The 19,511-nt window shown below is 49.3% G+C and overlaps 1 protein-coding gene across 1 annotated transcript; it reads right to left on the bottom strand.

Moving 5' to 3' along the window:
* Positions 1-5,865: 5,865 nt before the first annotated feature.
* Positions 5,866-14,301, bottom strand: DHDH (dihydrodiol dehydrogenase). Its single transcript, XM_034986947.1, has 7 exons — positions 13,993-14,301; positions 13,536-13,618; positions 12,887-13,050; positions 10,158-10,410; positions 7,676-7,800; positions 6,724-6,877; positions 5,866-6,480 (listed from the first exon to the last, which is right to left on the bottom strand). The coding sequence occupies exons 1-7, from the start codon at positions 14,103-14,105 to the stop codon at positions 6,371-6,373; spliced, it is 1,002 nt and encodes a 333-aa protein (XP_034842838.1). The 5' UTR covers positions 14,106-14,301; the 3' UTR covers positions 5,866-6,370.
* Positions 14,302-19,511: the final 5,210 nt, after the last annotated feature.

The following is a 19,511-nucleotide window of genomic DNA, read 5'->3' as shown; positions in this document are numbered from 1 at the left end:
TAAATGATAGGCTCAAAGAAGTCAGGGTCAACATCAGGTGCAGACTGTGAAGAGGAACCAGGGTCTTGTACCCTTGGAAACTACAAGGTGAATCTAGATGTGGAGTATTGGGTCCAGAAAGCCTTTATGTGAAGCTCTGCACCTAGATTGGAAATTGAAGCTGCTACTCTGTTTCAAATGATTACAGGCAAGAGTGGGATGTTTCATTTTTACTGATAGATTTTTCAACACTTTATGATTTTAGGGAACAAAGTTTCTCTGTGAGAAAGAAAGCATGTCCTTGGGGGAAATAGTGTTTCTTATTAACTTTGAAGCTAACTTTATCTGTGCCTGTTATTCCAGCCCAATGAATTAGCCCTTCCTTTGCCTTAATTACAGAGAAGAGAAGAAAGGGCTTTTAATGCAGCTACAGACCTCTAAACAGTACAGCCGTTGAGTAATGGGGAGAAAACTTCTTAGCTAGTTCTGAAGTCAAAACTGTTTATAGTAACAAAGATGCTACATTGGAACTGTGAAGCCCACCTCCAAGATGTCCCCCGACGATTTTAGTCTCCAGGTATTCATGCCCCTGTGTCGTCCCCTCCCACACCGAAGAGGGCTGAGCAGCGTGATCAATAGGATATAGTAGAAATAAATGAGAGAGTATGACTTCCAAAGTTAGGTCGTGAAAGTTACTGCAGCTTCTGTTTTGCTCTCTCTTGGATCACTTGCTTTAGAGGAAGCCAGCCACCATGTTGTAAGGACACTCAAGCAGTCATCGTCCAGAGAAACACACGTGGTGAAGAACCAAGTCCGTCAGCCTTGTGAGTGAACCACTTTGTAAACACAAGCTCGGGCTCTAGTCAAGCCTTCAGATGACAACACTCCCTACCAATGTCCTGACTGCAGCCTCACGAGAGACCCTGAGCCAGAAGCACTCTGCTAAGCCACTCATAGATTTCCAACCTTCAGAAATTGTGTGAGATAATATTTATTGTTGTTTTAAGCTGTGACGCTTGGGAGCAATTCATTTCACAGTGATAGAAAACTAAGACATCAAGGATAATTATGACCTATTTACAGATGAGGAAACTGAGGCCCAGAGAAGGAGCTGAACTTTCCAAAGTTGCACAGGAGTTCTCATGGGTGCTCTCAGGTGTCCAGCTTGACAGTTGTGTTGTTTGCACAAGGGCTTTCTTACTCAGCCCCATTCATAGGTCCTGCCTCTTCCATGTCCTCCCAGACTCCAGTCCCTCCCCTCTAGTCCATCCCCCACATGGACTTAGAAGGGTCTTACTATAACAAGAGCTGATCATGGTCCTCCCCACTCATAGCTCTCCCATGGCTCACTGGTAATGAAAAATCTCTTACACATTTTTTTAAAAGATTTATTTATTTATTTTAGAGAGAGAGAGAGAAATAGCATGGGCAGGAGGAGGGAAAGGGAGAATCTTTGAGCAGACACCCCGTTGAGCAGGGAGTCCAATACAGGGCCCCACGCAGGACCCTGATATCATGACCTGAGCTGAAACTTAAGAGTTGGCTGCTTAACTGACTGAGCCACCCAGACGCCCCTGTCTTACACATTATTACAAGACAGTGAAGCTGGGGAGGCTGCGTGACTCAGTTGGTTAAGTGTCTGCCTTTGGCTCAAGTCATGATCCCAGGGTCCTTGGATTGAGCCCTGGGTCGGGGCTCCCTGTTCAGTGGGGAATCTGCCTCTCCCTCTCCCTCTGCCACCCCCCCCCGTGCTCTCTCTCTTTTTTTCTCCCCTGCTCTCTCTCAGATAAATAAAGTCTTTTTTTTTTTTTTAAGATTTTATTTATTTATTTGACAGAGACACAGTGAGAGAGGGAGCACAAGCAGGGGGAGTGGGAGAGGGAGAAGCAGGCTTCCCGCTGAGCAGGGAGCCTGATGCAGGGCTTGATCCCAGGACCCTGGGATCATGACCCGAGCCGAAGGCAGACGCTTAACGACTGAGCCACCCAGGCACCCCTCAGATAAATAAAATCTTAAAACAAAAAAGGACACGGGATGCCTGGGTGGCTCAGTTGGTTAAGTGTCTGCCTTCAGCTTGGGTCATGATCCTGGGGTCCTGGGATTGAGTTCTGCGTTGGGCTCCCTGCTAAGCGGGGAGCCTCCTTCTCCCTTTTCCTGCCACTCCCCCTGCTTGTTCTCTCTCTGTTAAATAAATAAATACTAAATCTTAAAAAAAAAAAAAAAAGGACAATGAAACTAATAGAATCTGCTACTTATAGTACATCCAGAGAGGAGAGAAAGAAACTGATATTTTAAAACTCTTCTAACAAAGAGAAATATAACTTACAGATATTTTAAAGTCATAGATTTATATTACATGATATCAGTTATAGGCGGAATCTGGATGTGGCTTACCTGGGTCCCCTGTTTCACATTCTCTCCCAAGGCTATCAGAAAGGTGTCAGCTGGGGTTCTGGTCTCATCCAAAGTTTCAACTGGGGAAGGATCCATTTCCAAGCATGCTTACATGGTTATTGGGAAGACTCAGTTCCTTGAGATATGTTGGACTGAGGACCTCAGTTCCTTGCTGGCTGCTGGACACAGGCTGTCCTCACTTCTTTATCATGGGATCTCTTCATAGGGCAGTTCACAGCCTGGCAGCTGGCTGCATCACAGTGAGCAAGCAGGAGTGCAAGCAGGACTGAAGTCAGTCTATTATCACTTAGTCTCAGAAGGGACATCCCATCACTTTTGCCTTTACCAGATCACTAGATCCAGCACACCCACAGGAGAGGGGAGACAGAAGGACATGAAGACCAGGAAGTAGAGGTCATTGAGAGCCACCATAGAAACCAGTTGCCACACCAGGAAAAGAGGAACCCTTTATGTTATGGGTGCTAGGTTATTCAGGAGCAGTGGGCCCTGGTGGCTGACCTAGGAAATTTCTCATGTCTTTCTTCTATCCTTCTAGCCTGTGACTCCACCATCTGCAAACATGGCTTCCATCTCATGGTGTAAGACGGACACGCCAATGCCCAACACCACGTCTCTACTCCAGTACCAGGTAGGATTTGGGGGTTCCAGTTTTGCTTAGATATGTTAAAAATGAATCCATCTCTCATGATGTAAAAGTTGTGATAGCAGGTGTTCCGGTTAGCTATTGCTGTGTAACAAATCATCCCAGAGCTTAACAGCTTCAAATCACAGGAATCATCTTATTATCTTACACAGGCCTGTGGGTAATGGAATTGGGGAAGGCTTAGCTGGGTAGTTCCAGCTTGGGGTCGCTCAGTGTTTTCAGTTGGACAGGAGCTGGAGCTGGAACAGTAGAGTCCGTAGTGGTCAGGACCTGCTGATTGAGCATCGCTATCTTCGTGGAGTCTCTAGGCTTTCCATGTGGTTTCTGTGTGGGTCGGTTCAGTCTTTCTTGTGGCTCGGTGGCTTCAGGACAGCTGGACTGCTGACATCATGGCTGAAGGTTTCAAGAGTATTTCAGCTCACAAGAAAGACATTGCATTGCCTTGCCCGACAACCTCACAAGTCATGGGGCTTGACCTTCGGCCATGTTGCAGCGGCTACGATTGAGTCATGAGCACACTCAGTTTTAAGAGGAGAGGAACTAGAGGAACTCCAACTCTTCATGGGGGAAGTGAGTGGGGGCAGGAGAGATCTTTGGAAAATAGTAAGGTGGCAGACCAATTCAGCTGCTTTAGGAAAAGTTAACATAACTGTGACTTAAACATCGATTAAGCTTATTGACCTCTCACGTAAAGTCTAAGAATATGCAATACCAAGCGATATGAACATACGGAGTGAAGTTCCCGTGTCAGGGAGTGTGTGCTTAACTTTCTATGTCAACTTGGCTGGGCCACAGAGTATCCAGAAATCTGATCTTACATTTTCTGGGTGTTTCTGTGAGGGTGTTTTGGGTGAGCTTAACATTTACATTGGTGGGCGCCTGGGTGGCTCAGTCGTTAAGCGTCTGCCTTCAGCTCAGGTCATGATCCCAGGGTCCTGGGATCGAGTCCCACATCGGGCTCCCTGCTCCACGGGAAGCCTGCTTCTCCCTCTCCCACTCCCCCTGCTTGTGTTCCTGCTCTCACTATGTCTCTCTCTGTCAAATAAATAAATAAAATCTTTAAAAAAAAAACAACATTTACATTGGTGACTTAGTAAAGCAAACTATGTTCCCTCATGCGGATGAGCCCATCCAATCAGGTGAAGTCCTGAATAGAACAAAAAGGCCGACCCTCCTCAGAGTAAAAAAGAATTCTTTCTGCCCGACTGCCTCTGAACTGGGACATCCGCTTTCTTCCTACCTTCTGGCTCACACTGAAACATCAGCTCTTCCTGCATCTCAAGCTGCAGGCCTTCTGATGAGAAGTACACCATCAGCTCTCCTGGTACTCAGGCCTTTGGACTTGAGACTAGAACTAAACATTGGCTCTCCTGGGTCTCCAGGTTGCCAACTCACCCTGCAGACCTCAGGGCCTGCCCACCTCCAAGGTCGTGTCTTTCTTCTATCCTTCTAGCTTGTGACTCCACCATCTGCAAACATGGCTTCCATCTCATGGTGTAAGACGGACACGCCAATGCCCAACACCACGTCTCTACTCCAGTACCAGGAAGGGAGAGGTTGAAAGGGAGACCATCCTCTTTGCCTAAAAAAAGCCATAACTCAGATGCTGCATACCTCCCATTGGCCAGAACCTAGTTGCAAGGGGGCCTGGGAAATGTAGTCTTTAGCTGGGCAGCCGTACATCCAGTGAAAACTTTCGGATCGTAAGTGAATGATTACAGAGACATTAGCCATGTTTGCCACACAAAAGATGGAAACCAAGCAAGCAGAGGACTGAGACCAGTGTAGTGATAGCTTAATGATATATAATGGCACTTGGAATAGAAAATAATAGAAAACTCATTTGACTGATGTCTAGTCTGTCTCATTTGCTCAAAGTGAGAATTATTAGTGTAAACCCAATGTATCCTCTCTATCTTCTAGAACCTGGTAGAATTGGACTTCCTGGACTCTCTCTCTGGCTCATCAAGGTTGTGTGGCTAGTTTTTGCGAATGAATTACAAGAGATTATGTATGTTGTTTATGGGCTAGGGCATTTAAGTTTTGGTACCAGAGCCTCCAAAGCTTTCTTCCCTTGGCCACGGTGATTGGCAGGACTCCAGATTTTAGTGGCTCTGTCAGCCTAGATACCAGGTATATAGATCTCAGCTAATACATAACTCCAGTGAAACGTAAACCTGTTATGCTAGGTTGAGATTTGAGGGCTGTTTGTTACTGCAGCATAACCTAACCTACACAAACTATTACAGAAAAATATGAAAGTTAGACCTTGCTTGCAGCACAGAGCTAACCCTAATTGGCTGGCCAACCACCCACATATAGCCCCCCTCCAACTGCTTGTAATTTATTAAGTTTAGTGGGACGGACATCCTAAACCTGCCACACAGAGGGGCATATGACCCAGGCTTTGCCAATAAGGCCATTGAAACTGAAGGCAAGGGTGCCTGGGTGGCTCAGTTGGTTAAGTGACTGCCTTTGGCTCAGGTCATGATCCCGGAGTCCCGGGATCGAGTCCCACGTAGGGCTCCCTGCTCAGCAGGGAGTCTGCTTCTCCCTCTGACCCTACCCCCTCTTGGGCTCTCTCTCTCACTCTCTCTCTCTCTCAGATAAATAAATAAAATCTTAAAAAAAAAAGAAAGCAAAGGCAAGGGCTGCCTGGGTGGCTCAGTTAGTTAAGCATCTGCCTTCGGCTCAGGTCATGATCCTGGGGTCCTGGGATTCAAGCCCCATGTTGGGCTCCCTGCTCAGTGGGGAGCCGGCCTCTCTCTCTCTCAAATAAATAAATAAAATCTTAAAAAAATAACAAAAAGAAAGAAACTGAAGACAAATCCCTTCTTTCCAGTTGAAATGACTTTGGTACCATAATGGAGGCCTGGAGCTTCTAGAGACCAGTTTGGGAAAGGCCTGACCTCAAAGTGAAGGGCCATCAGTTAACATTTGTTGAGAATGTACCGTGCACCGGAGGCTGTTCATATACCATCTCATTTAATCCTCACCAGAGGGTGGTTAGTACTGTCTCTCCTCTGCTGATGAGGAAACAGGGGCAGGGAGAGGCTGCAGGAGAGTGCAGTTAGGGACACACCTCCTACCCACATGCAGTTCCTTGCCCAGGGTCACACAGGGTATGGTAGGCAAATCAAGGATCTGCCCATAGGTGTCTGCTCCAAGAACTTGTGAGAAATGTGGTCCTGACCCTGCCTTCCTCCCCCTCCCCACATCCTTCTACCAAATTTATTCTCTGGTGACCCCTTTGGTGACTTCTTTGCTCCAGCTCCCACCGAACCACCATTGCCAAGATCTCTGTGGGAACCATGTCTTTATTCACGGCATGCATCAGCGTTTGTCTTGGGGGAAGGTGACTCCGATGGCCTTCCTTACTTCTTCAAGGATGTCAGCCAGGAGTTCAGTTTCCACCAGGGGTATCACAGGACTTTCCTTCAGGCCTGGGGAGAGTACAGTTAGGGACCCCTCCTACTCACACCTCCAAGATCAAAAGAACTACCATTCCCAGAATCCCAAGAGGGAGAGTAATGCATGGTTCAGGCAGATGGATGCCCCAGGCGGTCCTGGGAATTGTAGTTCTAGACAGCTACTTAGAGTGGCTGAGGGTTGGGGAGTGGTCCACCTCCACTACCAGGTTTGCCCCTCCACCCTGCCACTCTCTCACCCATCCTCCACATCCTTACCCTTTCGCAGGCACTCCCGGACATGCTTGGCCTCATAAACCGTGCCTGCTCCATTTGTAAAATTGAATTCCTTGCTTGGGGTTGGGGGCAGCGGGAACTCCTCATGCTCTCCCTTCACCACCAGCTCTGTTGGGCACCAGAAGGGATTGAGGATCTGCGGGGAGAGAAGAGGTGGCTACTGGGGGCTCCAGCCTAATGATATTTGGGGGCCTCCGTCTCACACCTGGCAGCTAGGGGCTGGTAGGAAGACTTGCCCCCCTCACCCCCATTGCTGAGGATTCGCTTCTCAGCAGCAGGACGGTCACAATAGAAGCTTGTCCATCTCCCCAGGGGCAAACCCCTCTCTAACCTGATGCTTAGACCTCATGAGGACAGCTTATCTTCACATGTGTGTGAATCTCCCTTGCAAGGAGGAGACTTAGACAATCCAGTACCTTCTTACCTAGTTGGAGACTTGATTCTTTTTTTGGCCCCAGAGCCCTGGGAAGCCTACAATATTCCCATACCCAAGTCTAGGCCAAACTGGAAATAGAGATGTGCCCAGGCAAGGTGCAAATTCTGCAGTTCAAGCCTGGGGCAAGGTCCAAATTCTTCTGCTAAGAACAGGATTTCTTTCTAGCAACAGGGCTCCATGAAGCCCAATGAAGCCGCTCTTTGGTAATGCCTGGATCCAGTCCTGGAAGCAATTCCAAAGGCCACAGCTGCCCCCTAGGAATGGTTCATAAGAACCGGTTTCTCCCCAGGCCTAAGGATTTTTGACAGACCAGGAAGTTCACCCTCAGGAAGGAGCCTGGAGGTCCAAACCCATCCCTTGTCCTGGTGGTTGATGATGGATTCCTTAGCAATGCTGGGGGGAAAGGCTGCTTCAGCCCATAGCCAGCTCCAACAACCACAACTGGTCCACTCCTGTTGTGAGGGGCCACGGTTCCCAGCTTGGCCAGTCGTGCCCCACCTGGGCCATGCCCTTGGTACCGCTCACAAAGGCCATATTGGAGAGCTGAGCAGAGATGCTGCAGGTGAAGCTGGCGTGGATCTCTCCTGGGTACTGGAGGAGCATGGTGACAGTGTCATCCACACCTGGGGAAGGCACAGGACAGGAGACCGCCTGGTCTCAAATCCTGCCTATGGAACGTTGGGCAAGAGATCTCGTCTCTAACACAGCAGTGAAAAAAGAATGAAGCACTAAAAACACGTGTGCATGGGGCGCCTGGGCGGCTCAGCCGGTTAAGTGTCCGCCTTCGGCTCAGGTCATGATCCCAGGGTCCTGGGATCGAGCCCTGCATCGGGCTCCCTGCTCAGCGGGAGGCCTGCTTCTCCCTCTCCCACCTCGCCCTGCTTGTGTTCCCTCTCTCGCTGTGTCTCTCTCTGTCAAATAAATAAATAAAATCTTTAAAAAAACAAAACAGAACACACGTGTAGGGGTACCTGGGGAGCTCAGTTGGTTAAGAGTCTGACTCGATTTTGGCTCAGGTCGTGATCTCAGGGTCGAGGCTTTGAGCCCCGCATAGAGTTCTGCGCTCAGTGGGGCATCTGCTTGAAGATTCTCTCCCTCTCCCCTTCCCCCCACTCATGAGCTCTCTCTCTCATTCTCTCTCAAATAAATAAATCTTTAAAAAGAGAGAGAGAGAGAGAGAAAGAGACTTAACCTCTCAGAGCCTCCGTTTCATCCCTCTTTAACCTGTTGCATTGGTTTGTGAGAATCAGTTTCCTCAGCTCTAAAATGGGGATAATAGAACCTGTCTCATACATTGTTACAGGATTACACCTAGTGATGTAAAATGCACAAAGCACTTGGAAGGCTATTTAGATGATAATAAAGGCTATATAAGCATTAGTTAAACATTAAGTTAAATATAGCATGTAAAGTACTAGCCTGGTTCTGGAACACATCGTGCGTGCCCTTGATGGAAGAACCTACCCACCTAATTCTTTTGCTTTCAGATAAGCCCGAGTTCCCTTTTTTTTTTTTAAAGATTAATTTATTTCAGGGGCGCCTGGGTGGCTCAGTTGGTTAAGCGACTGCCTTCGGCTCAGGTCATGATCCTGGAGTCCCGGGATCGAGTCCTGCATCGGGCTCCCTGCTCGGCAGGGAGTCTGCTTCTCCCTCTGACCCTCCCCCCTCTCATGTGCTCTCTCTCTCATTCTCTCTCTCAAATAAATAAATAAAATCTTTAAAAAAAAAGATTAATTTCAGAGAGAAGGAGGGGGGAGAGAAAGAGAGAGAGGGCATGAGCTAGAGAGGCAGAGGGAGACGGAGAGAGAGAACCTGATGCAGGGCTCTATCCCATGACTCTGAGAACATGGGCCCAGGTGCCCCAAGTTCTTATCCTGGATCTGCTCTGTGAGCCTGGATAAGTCACTCTCTCCCCCAGTTTCCTCATCTACAATATATCTAGCTCAGGGGAATCATCCCTCTAATAACCCTAACGCAGAGGAAGCACTTGATAAAGAAAATCTGTTTTTGGAGTTACTGTTTAGCCTAAAAGTTGGCCAGATGTTAGACTGAGAAGATTTTCTAAAGTGTGACATCCACCCGGGTATATTTTCCTGGTGATTCATTGCCTTCTGTGGGGCCATTTGCAGAGATGGCCACGGGAATTCCTCTCATCCCGCTGTGAGCAACCCTTGGCAATATGTCTTTGCAGCTCCTTCCATCAAGAGGACCCACCTCTGAAATCTGAGCTGGCTTTAAAACAGTAGCAAACAAGGTAGAGGCAAAAGTTTGAAAAATGCTTGCACCCTAGGGCCTGCTTTTTGCTGCACCTAAAACTTAGCCCACAGTGTGAATGAGGCCAAACTAGCCAGATGAAAAAAAAAAAAAAGGTGACTTCATTAGCTCTTTATGACAACTCCAGTACCCCTTTCTTTCTTTCTCTCTCTCTATTCCCAATGTGGGGCTCAAACTCACAACCCCGAGATCAAGAGTCACAGGCTCTACTGACTAAGCCAGCCACGTGCCTCTATGACAACCCTGTTATTAACATTTTACCAGTAACTAAGACTCAGAGATGTTGAGTCCCTTGGCTAAAATCACACAGCAACTCCCAGGACAGAGCCTGCCCACACTCTCAACTCTGATCCTCTCTGACTTCAGGCAGGAAGTTCCTACAGCTGTCTAACCTGATTCTCATGGGCTAGGAGACTTATCCCCAGCTCAGGGCTCCCAGTGAGGGAGGATCACTCTTTTTTTTTTTTTTTTAAAGATTTTATTTATTTATTTGAGAGAGAGAGAATGAGAGAGAGAGCATGAGAGGGGGGAGGGTCAGAGGGAGAAGCAGACTCCCCGCCGAGCAGGGAGCCTGATGTGGGACTCGATCCCGGGTCTCCAGGATCATGACCTGAGCCGAAGGCAGTCGCCCAACCAACTGAGCCACCCAGGCGCCCCGAGGGAGGATCACTCTTACCATCATCATATAGTCCAGGATAGACAATACCTGTTTCATGGAGTCTTCCCACGGCTGAAATCTTTTCTGGCTTCTGCCCACCAAAGACCATAGAGATGAACTGGATGCAGTAGATGCCAATGTCCAGCAGGGCACCACCAGCCTGGGCTCTGTCTACGGCCCGGGGTACGTGGGTGAGGTCCTTCCCAAATTCTGCCCGAGCCACCCGGAGATCCCCCAGAATTCCCTGAGACACAGCCGACCTCAGAGCCTGTACAGCAAGAAAGAAGCAGGTCCAGATGGCCTGCACACCACAGAGGGGAGAAAGAAGGACAGTGGAAAAGGAAAGAAAGACGTCAGGACCCAGGAGTTAACCAATCACTTCCTCTCCCTTCTGGGGAGGGAGTACTGTTGCTCTCCACTCTCCACACAGGAGCCCTCCCCCTCCCTTCCCCAGCCCTGCTCAGTCCCCAGGTTGTGTCCTGCCCCTGAGTCCCTCTGCCCTCTCCTCTCCTCTCCATTCCCATGGCCCCAACTCTGGCCTTAGTCCTTTCTTCTCTGGACCATTCCCCCAGTCTCCCAATGTTATGGGCTCAATTGTGTTTCCACCAAATTCAGGTTGAGGTCCTAACCGCCCATTCCGCCCCCCTCCACACCTCCCAGTGTGGAGATGGGGTTTTTAAAGAGGTAGTTAGGTTAAAATGAAGTCATTATAGCGGGCCCTAATCCAACAGGAAGAGATGAGGACAGTGACACAGAGGAAGGAGCCAAGGAGGGAGGCCTTAGGAGAAACCAGCACTGCTGACACCTTGATCGCAGACTTCTAGCTTCCAGAAGTAGGAGAAAATAAATCTCTGTTGTTTAAGTCACCCAGTCTGTGGTGGTACTTTGTTATGGCATCCCTGGCAAACTAATACCTGCGGTCTCCCCACTCCAGACCACCCTCCACGTGGCCCCAGAGGCAACTTTCCTTCTCCTAGAGTTGACCCTGTCTCAAATTACTTGTCCAAGATCACAGAGCTTGGAACTGGTGAGATGGAGTCTAGGGTCCTCTGACTCTAAAGCCTGTCCAAGGTCAAGTTCACACTAAATACATGAGATCTGCCCGGTCTTGTTTTCTTTAAGTCTTAACTCTGGGGGCACTTGGGTGGCTCAGATGGTTAAGCGTCTGCCTTCAGCTAAGGTCATGATCCCAGGTTCCTGGGATCGAGCCCCACATCGGGCTCCTGGCTCAGCGAGGAGCCTGCTTCTCCCTCTCCCTCTGCCTCTCTCCCTGCTCATGCTTTCTCTCTCTCTGTATCTCTGTGTCTCAAATGAATAAATAAAATCTTAAAAAAAACAAACGATCTTAATTCTGCTTTCCCCCTCGGGCCCATTTACCTGTGCAATGTACTTTCCCTTTAAGGCTCAGCTCAGTCCCTACCTGTGGGAAACTTCCTTGACTATCCCTCACACTGGGCTGATGCCTCTGTGTTCTGTCAACTGCCCAGTACTATATCCATGAAAGTTTGTGCAGCTGGGCATTGTGATAGCCCATTTCTGTGACTGTAGCAGACCTTGAGCTCGTTGAAGACTGAGCCTGTGTCTTACCCATTATGAATCCCCAGTTCCTAGGGTTGGATCTGGAACACAACGGGGGCCAATAAAAAACAAGGAAGCAATAAATTCAGAACCTTGGCACCGCCGAAGCACAGTGGGAACCAGAAGCACTGAGTAACCATAGTAAATCTTGACGATCTCCTCCTTGGGCACAGAGAACTTTGCAGCCTGGGAGCAATACTGGGCACGGGACAGCCAGCTAGGACGTGGGGAAGTAAGAGGCAGCTGTTGAACTACTGGCAGAACCTACAGCAAGGTAGCACTTAAGAACCACAATACTCCTTAATGTGAAAATAGCTTCTAGAGGTCATTTGGCAGCCATTTTGTTTTTATTTTTATTTATTTTTTAAAAAGAATTTATTTATGAACAGAGAGAGACACAGCAAGAGAGGGAACAAAAGCAGAGGGAGTGGGAGAGGGAGAAGCAGGCTTCCCGCAGAGCAGGGAGCCCGATGCGGGGCTCGATCCCAGGACCCTGGGATCATGACCTGAGCTGAAGGCGGACGCTTAACGACTGAGCCACGCAGGCGCCCGGGCAGCAATTTTAATTACTGGCACTCTGCCAACTGTCAGAGTTCCCCTATATGTAGCCATGTCTGATAAGGGGAAAAGCAAAGGCAGGATGACCTTGAGAATTGCCCTGGTCCTTTTGACCACTATCCTTGGAAATCCACCCAAACTCTGCCTATTGCTATTCTGTGCCACTTTCTTTCTTTTTTTTTTTTTTTAAAGATTTTATTTATTTATTTGACAGAGAGAGACACAGCAAGAGAGGGAACACAAGCAGGCAGAGGGAGAGGGAGAAGCAGGCTTCCCGCAGAGCAGGGAGCCCGATGCGGGGCTCGATCCCAGGACCCCGGGACCATGACCTGAGCCGAAGGCAGACGCTTAACGACTGAGCCACCCAGGCGCCACCTCTGTGCCACTTTCACTCTGAAAAGCTGACAAAGTATCTTTCAGGCGGTCATGTTTGCTAAACAATGCCTCTCACTCGATGTTGCTAGCGGATTTCAACTACATCCTGGAAAACACACCAACCCCACCCAGTTCACTCTGTGGCCATCTTTGTTCTTGACAAACCCTTCTGTTGTGTTCCTCCAAAAAAAAAGTCCACTGGCAACCATGTTTAGTCATGGCAAGAAGCGCTACGTTGGAGGTCGGTGGGTCCCCTCCACCCTCACCTCCATAAGAAAGAGGCCTCGGGATCGGGCTTCCGCAACCATTTCGCGAACTTCCGCAGCGTTCACGCCCATGGGCTTCTCGCACAGGACGGCCTTGCCCGCTGCCAGGCATAGCAACACTGCGGCCTTGTGCTGGGGGTGCTGGGTGCCAATGTAGGCCACCTCTAGATTGGAAGGTAGGAGGTCGAGCGATCAGCAGCCCCGCCCACCCCAGCCCCGCCCTCCGGGACCCGCCCACAACTTAGAGGCCCCGCCCCCAGCATCCTAGGAACTCAGGTCCCACCGACCAAGGACAGTCGTGGGGAGCCTGTTTCTCCTTCTCTCTGCAGCTCCCGCTGCTTGTGCTCCCGTGCTCTCTCTCTCTCAAATAAATGAATAAATAAATAAATAAAAATCTTAAAAAAACACAAAACCTAAACGGGCTCACTTACAAATTCAGGCCCCTCCCAAACCGCCGAGGCCTGGTTTCTAAACGCAATTTCATACCAGACTGTGAATCCCAGACCAAAGCCGTTCCTACAGTTCTGATTGCCAGCCGCCGATCCTTCCAGAAGCACACAGGGATTGGACCATCCCGCGGAGCCTTGTTTATCCTACGGAGCAGGCTAGAGGCAGCGCCGCGGTGGCCTCGGCTGCCCTTGCCACTCACCCACATTCGGGTCTTTGGCCAGCTCCTCATAGGACCCATAGGCCTTGGGGATGTCATGTTTCCTCGCAAACTCCTTCACCCGGCTACCGCCACAACCTGGAGGGACGCTAGGGTCAGACTTGCGCGGCTGGGGCAGGTGGATGGGAGGGACGTTGATGGAGAAAGCCCCAGGATAACAAAAATTATGTCCCCCAGGACGGAGGCGAAGGGAAGGGGTCCTGGGGGAGGGCGTGTCGGGGGCCCGACACGGGTCCTGAAAAAGAGAGATCTGGGGCAAGCGATTATTAAATCCCCTAATACCTCAATGTCTTCTCTTCGAAGTAGTTCAGAACAAAACCCTCCCAAACTTGACGAAACCCGAGTTCACAGGACAGAAGTGTGGAGAAAGGAGTAAGGGAACCCTGGCTCCCTCCTCCCTCAGACCCAGGAGTCCCGGCTCCCCGGCCTGCTCTTCCACAGGATTCCGGAGGGAGGGTGGACCTGGTGCTCGGAGCGAGGCAGCGTTCGCAGCACGGCCGTGAAGTCGCTGGAGATAAGGCCGACTGACACGATGCCCCAGCGAAGCGCCATCGCCAAAACCTGGGATCCCAAAGTCTTGCCACCTGCGCCTGGAAATTAAAGACCTGAAGCCCCGCCCAGCCGGGGGCGTGGTCATTTCTCCGCCCCCATTGCAGCTACGCCACTTCTCATTGGCCAGTAGGCCTGCGCGTCCCTTCAGTTCAGTCCCAATGCAAAGGAGGTTATTTAAATCTAGCATCCCGGGGCGCCTGGGTGGCTCAGTCGGTTAAGTGACTGCTTTCGGCTCAGGTCATGATCCCAGGGTCCCGGGATCGAGTCCCGCATCGGGCTCCCTGCTCGGCGGGAAGCCTGCTTCTCGCTCTGCCTCTGCCTGCCACTCACCCTGCTTGTGCTCTCTCTCTCTGTCAAAAAAATAAATAAAATCTTTAAAAAAAATAAAAATAAAAATAAATAAATAAATCTAGCATCCCCATTGGAAGGGCGCACCATTGGCTCCGCTTTTTTTGGGGGGGGGGACCAGAAAGACTTCATTCGGCGCTAATGGCGACTTCTAACCACGTGACTTTTTTCCCCACCCCTTTTGAATCTCTAAGCCCAACGGAGGGGTTGAAGTCCCCACCGGACCTTAAGAGTTGCATGCCCTGGGGCGCCTGGGTGGCTCAGTCGTTAAGCGTCTGCCTTTGGCTCAGGTCATGATCTCAGGGTCCTGCGATCGAGCCCCGCATCGGGCTCCCTGCTCGGCGGGAAACCTGCTTCTCTCTCTACCACTCCCCCTGCTTGTGTTCCCTATCTCGCTGTGTCTCTATCTGTCAAAAAAAAAAAAAAGAAAAAAAGAGTTGCGTGCTCTACCCAGTAGCTCGCCAGGCCGCCCAGGAGAGGATGGGGAGGCTTGCTTTCTTGTCACCTTCGGAGCTGGCCCCCTTCCTCCTTCCCCCAACTCTTTTGCTCCGAAAGCCGCGCACCCTTAGGAATTGTCCAGAGGGAGGGACAAAATAGTAATAGCAAACATCATAATTACGAATATTTCTAGAACGCCTGTCGTGGCCAGGCCCCCAGCTCCGTGCTTGACTTTCCTCATTTCTAATTTCTCACCACAGATCTGCAAATTAGGTTTCTCTTGCTCCCTGTTTACAGAGGGAGAAACCATCCCAGAGAGCCATGGTCGTTTTTTGAAAGTCTCACAGCCAGGACGTGAAGACTTGCAAACTGGCTGCTTCCAAAGAGCATGGTTTTAGAAACCAGGCTGTTCTGCTTCTTAAAAGTGCTGGTGCCAGGCTGACTGGTTCCCAGCCCCTCCTTGCCACTGCCTGGCTGTATTGCTTTGCACAAAGGGTTTCCTTGTCAGAGCCTCCCTCACCTTCCTATTCTGGAAAACCGAGGTCGCAATGGCATCTACCTGTTTAAGAGGATTAACTGAGCTCCAGAGCCTATGATGTAAAATATAGCAAATGATTGTTCCTCTAAGTCAATTGGCAAAGGGCTGGCCAACTTTACCCACAGCAAATCTGTGCACTTCTCTTCCCTTGTAGATGTTCAGTTAAGATCTGAGTTTCAGGGGCACCTGGGTGGCTCAGTTGGCTAAATGGCTGCCTTTCACTCAGGTCATGATCTCAGAGTCCTGGGATCCAGCCCAGCATTGGGGCAGCAGGGAGCCCGCTTCTCCCTCTCCCTCTGCCCCTACCCCTTGCTTGTGTACTCTCTCAAATAAATAAAATCTTTTTTTAAAAAAGATTTTATTTCTTTATTTGACAGAGACACAGCGAGAGAGGGAACACAGCAGGGGGAGTGGGAGAGGGAGAAGCAGGCTCCCCGCAGAGCAGGGAGCCCGATGCGGGGCTCCATCCCAGGACCCTGGGATCATGACCTGAGCCGAAGGCAGACGCTTAACGACTGAGCCACCCAGGCGCCCAAAATCTTTTTTAAAGAAGGCCTGAGTTTCACTCACAGAGCTTCCAGGTTCACACAAACTGCTGAATAAAAATATTAAGGGGTTGCGATGAGGACACAATATCACTGCTGTGAAGAAAAAGAAAAAAAGATGGGGAAGAAAGTCTTTGAAACATTAGTTCACCATCTTCCCAGGTTGCCACCTTCCTGAAAAAAGCAACTTTCCCTTTCCCACCATCATTTGTCTACCGAGTATTGATTTTCCAATGGCAAGTAGCAGGTTCTCTGCCTGGTAAGAGTAGTGATAAAGAGCAGACCAGCGGTGTGCAGGAGTTAAGGTTTGGAAGAGTGCTGTTACCCTTAATGGGGTAACAGGCACGAGTTTCCGTGGATGGTTGAAACAGTTCTGTATCCTGAATGTGGCGATGGATACTCAAATCTTCACATTGGATAAAGTCTCACAGAACTGTATACTAGAAATTTTTAAGGTGCATGAAAATCTGAGTAAATGCTGGTGAAATCCAAATCAGGTCTGTACCAGATTAAAGAATGTAGTGATGTTAGTTCCTGGTTTTGACAATGCACTATATTTACCTAAGATATCATCACAGGGTGGGCTGGCGGGTGTGTGGGGGGGCAAGCTAGGCGTAGGGTACAAAGGACCTCTCTGTACTATTTTTGTAAGTTCTTAAACAGTTTCAGGATGAAATGTGATGACTTAAAATTGTTGGCAGTGAGTTCGTGTACCCAGAGAAATCATTTTGCAATATCCGGTAAAGTAAAAAAGGAGGGTGTCTCATGATCCAGCGATTTCTATTGTGGGTAGAAGATACATACCCTTGAGAAACTCTCAAATGTGTGCCTGGGAGGACATATGTAAGGACATTTATTGCAACTTTGGCTGTGATAGCTCAAAATCGGGAAGAGCCATCAGTAGAAAAACTCGTGAGCCAACAGTGGCAAATTCTAGCAATAGGATACCACATAGCAAGGAAAATGGATGAACTAATTCCACACTCTTTATACATGGAATCTCAAAAACTTAAACTTCAGTGGGAAAAAAAAAAAACCCAAACCACTCAAGTGACATCACCGGGATATAGTATACACACTGAACTGTGATGGCTGTGTTTAATTCATAATCAAGTCAGGAAAATCACTGACCTGGGACGAGAATCCTGTGTGCAGAAGGTCTGACACTGAACTAGAGGTGGATCACCAGCGTTAAGCACCTGATAGCATTTCTGGGACCTGGAGTGAGAGCCAAGGGATTAACAGAGGGCGTAAAATGATGTAGAGTGTAGAAGCAGAGCATCAGTGAATATACAGGAGCCCACTCTCTTGACGTCTGCTGGCAAGGGCTGCTTGGCTGGGCTCAGGTGGCCACACTGGGGGTCTGTAACCTGAGAAAGACACCCGCTTCTTAGCTCTTACTCTCTTTATGGAGACAAGCAAAACAGTGTTGTTGTTGGAAGTGTGGCAAATCCAGTCTGAGCTTGGGCACCAGCACTTTCTCCAGGACTTGCAGGAAACATCATGTGCAGACCTTGGAGGACGCTGAAATCATGGCAAGAGGGGAAGACCCTGTGCAGCCAGCTCCTAGCCAGGAATTCCAGAAAGAGCCTCCAGGCTCATTCCACAGATAGTCCTCCCCGACAGAACACAGATATTTATTGAGCATCTAATTTGTTCTAGGTCCTGAGGACACATCAGAAATGAGACAGACACTTTCTCTGCCCTCATATCAGCTCTCAGTGCTTAGTTATGTTCTAAGAACTGAAAACAGGCCAGCATGGTTGAAGGAAAAAGATGGTGGGCCAGTAGGATGGAAGATGGGGCTGGGGAGGCAGGCAGGGGAGGGGAGTCATGAAGGGTTTGGAGAAGACACGGAAGGGTTTTCAGCAGGAGCAGCAGGGACAACAAAGATCTAATTTGGGCAGCTTCTGGTTTCAGCGCCCACCATTGGCATGACTTGCATATTCACTGAGCGAACATTTTTACTTTTGACTTGGTCATGTACTGGGTGATGCTGGACGCCCAGAGAGGAACCTCACTCCGCTCCCTGCCACCCTCTAGTGAGCAAAAAAGACACAAGCTGTGGTAGGCACAGTAAGGCCCCCCCCCAGACGTCCACGCTCTAATCACCAGAACTCGTGACTATGCAACCTTACATGGTAAAAGGGACTTTGCAGATATGATTGCTAAGGCTCTTGAGATGGAGAGATTATCCTGGATTTTGTGGTGGGCTCGTTGCAATTACAAAAGTCCTTAGGGGAGGAAAGCAGGAAACTCAATCCGAGCAGATGGTTCAACAAAGGAGAGTGGGGGATTTGAAAATGCTGTGCTGCTGGTTTTGAAGCTGGAGGAAGGGGCCGTTAGCCTGGGAATGCGGGTGCCTCCAGAAGCTGGGAAAACAACGAAACAGATTTTCCCCTCGAACCTCCAGGGTCCTGAGTTCCAGCCCCAGATAGAGCTTACTTAAAAAAAGAAAAGAAGTCAGAGTCTGGAACCCAGGTTGGGAGAGGCGGGGAATGTGAAAGATAAACCTAGAGTGGGGGGGCGCCTGGGTGGCTCAGTTGTTAAGCGTCTGCCTTCGGCTCAGGTCATGATCCCAGGATCCTGGGATCGAGCCCTGCATCGGGCTCCCTGCTCAGCGGGAAGCCTGCTTCTCTCTCTCCCATTCCCCCCCTGCTTGTGCTCTCTCTCTCTCTCTGTCAAATAAATAAATAAAATTAAAAAAAAAAAAAAAAAAGGCTAGAGGGATCAACTGGACCATCTGGGTAGGGTCAAGGAGCTCACCCTGCCAGCGGCGAGGTGAAGGCAACAGAGTGATGAATAGAGTCATATTCAAGCGTTAGAAAAACACGTATGAAGGGCGCCTGGGTGGCTCAGTTGGTGAAGCGACTGCCTTCGGCTCAGGTCATGATCCCAGGGTCCTGGGATCGAGCCCCGCATCGGGCTCCCTGCTCAGCGGGAAGCCTGCTTCTCCCTCTCCCTCTCCCCCTGCTTGTGTTCCTGCTCTCGCTGTCTCTGTCTCTGTCAAATAAATAAATAAAATCTTTAAAAAAAAAAAAAAAGAAGAAAGAAAAACACGTATGAAATTAAAGGTCACACATAAACTGTCAACCACGTAATGGATGGGTGGACAGGCAGGGAGCAGAGCATTTATTCATTAATTCATTAAAAACAATTTTTTTTTTCAACATAAGCTCTACGCTCAACATGGGGCGTGAACTTGCGACCCCGAGATAAAGGGTCCCATGCTCTACTGACTGAGCCGGCCAGGCGCCCCTCATTGACTCATTCACCAGAATTTTTGCAGCACAGATTCAGTGCCAAAAAGGACTTCGCATGATGCTTCAGAGCATGAACTGGATCCAGCTGGCCAGGGTTCGGATCCCAGCTCTGCCACTTACTAGCTGTGCGCTCTCAGGCAAGTGACTTGGCTTCTCTGTTTCGCCTCATCTGTAGAATGAGGTTGATGATGATAATCGCCTCACCGTGTTTATGTGAAGATGAAATGGATTGTTATTTATAATATATAACATGCTTGGCATGGCCCCTGCCACG

Source organism: Mirounga leonina, unplaced genomic scaffold (assembly GCF_011800145.1).
Source record: "Mirounga leonina isolate KUSES-001 unplaced genomic scaffold, KU_Mleo_1.0 Mir_376, whole genome shotgun sequence".
Lineage (NCBI taxonomy): Eukaryota > Metazoa > Chordata > Mammalia > Carnivora > Phocidae > Mirounga > Mirounga leonina.
Note: the sequence above shows the minus strand (reverse complement) of the source record. Positions and strands in the feature narration are given on the sequence as shown.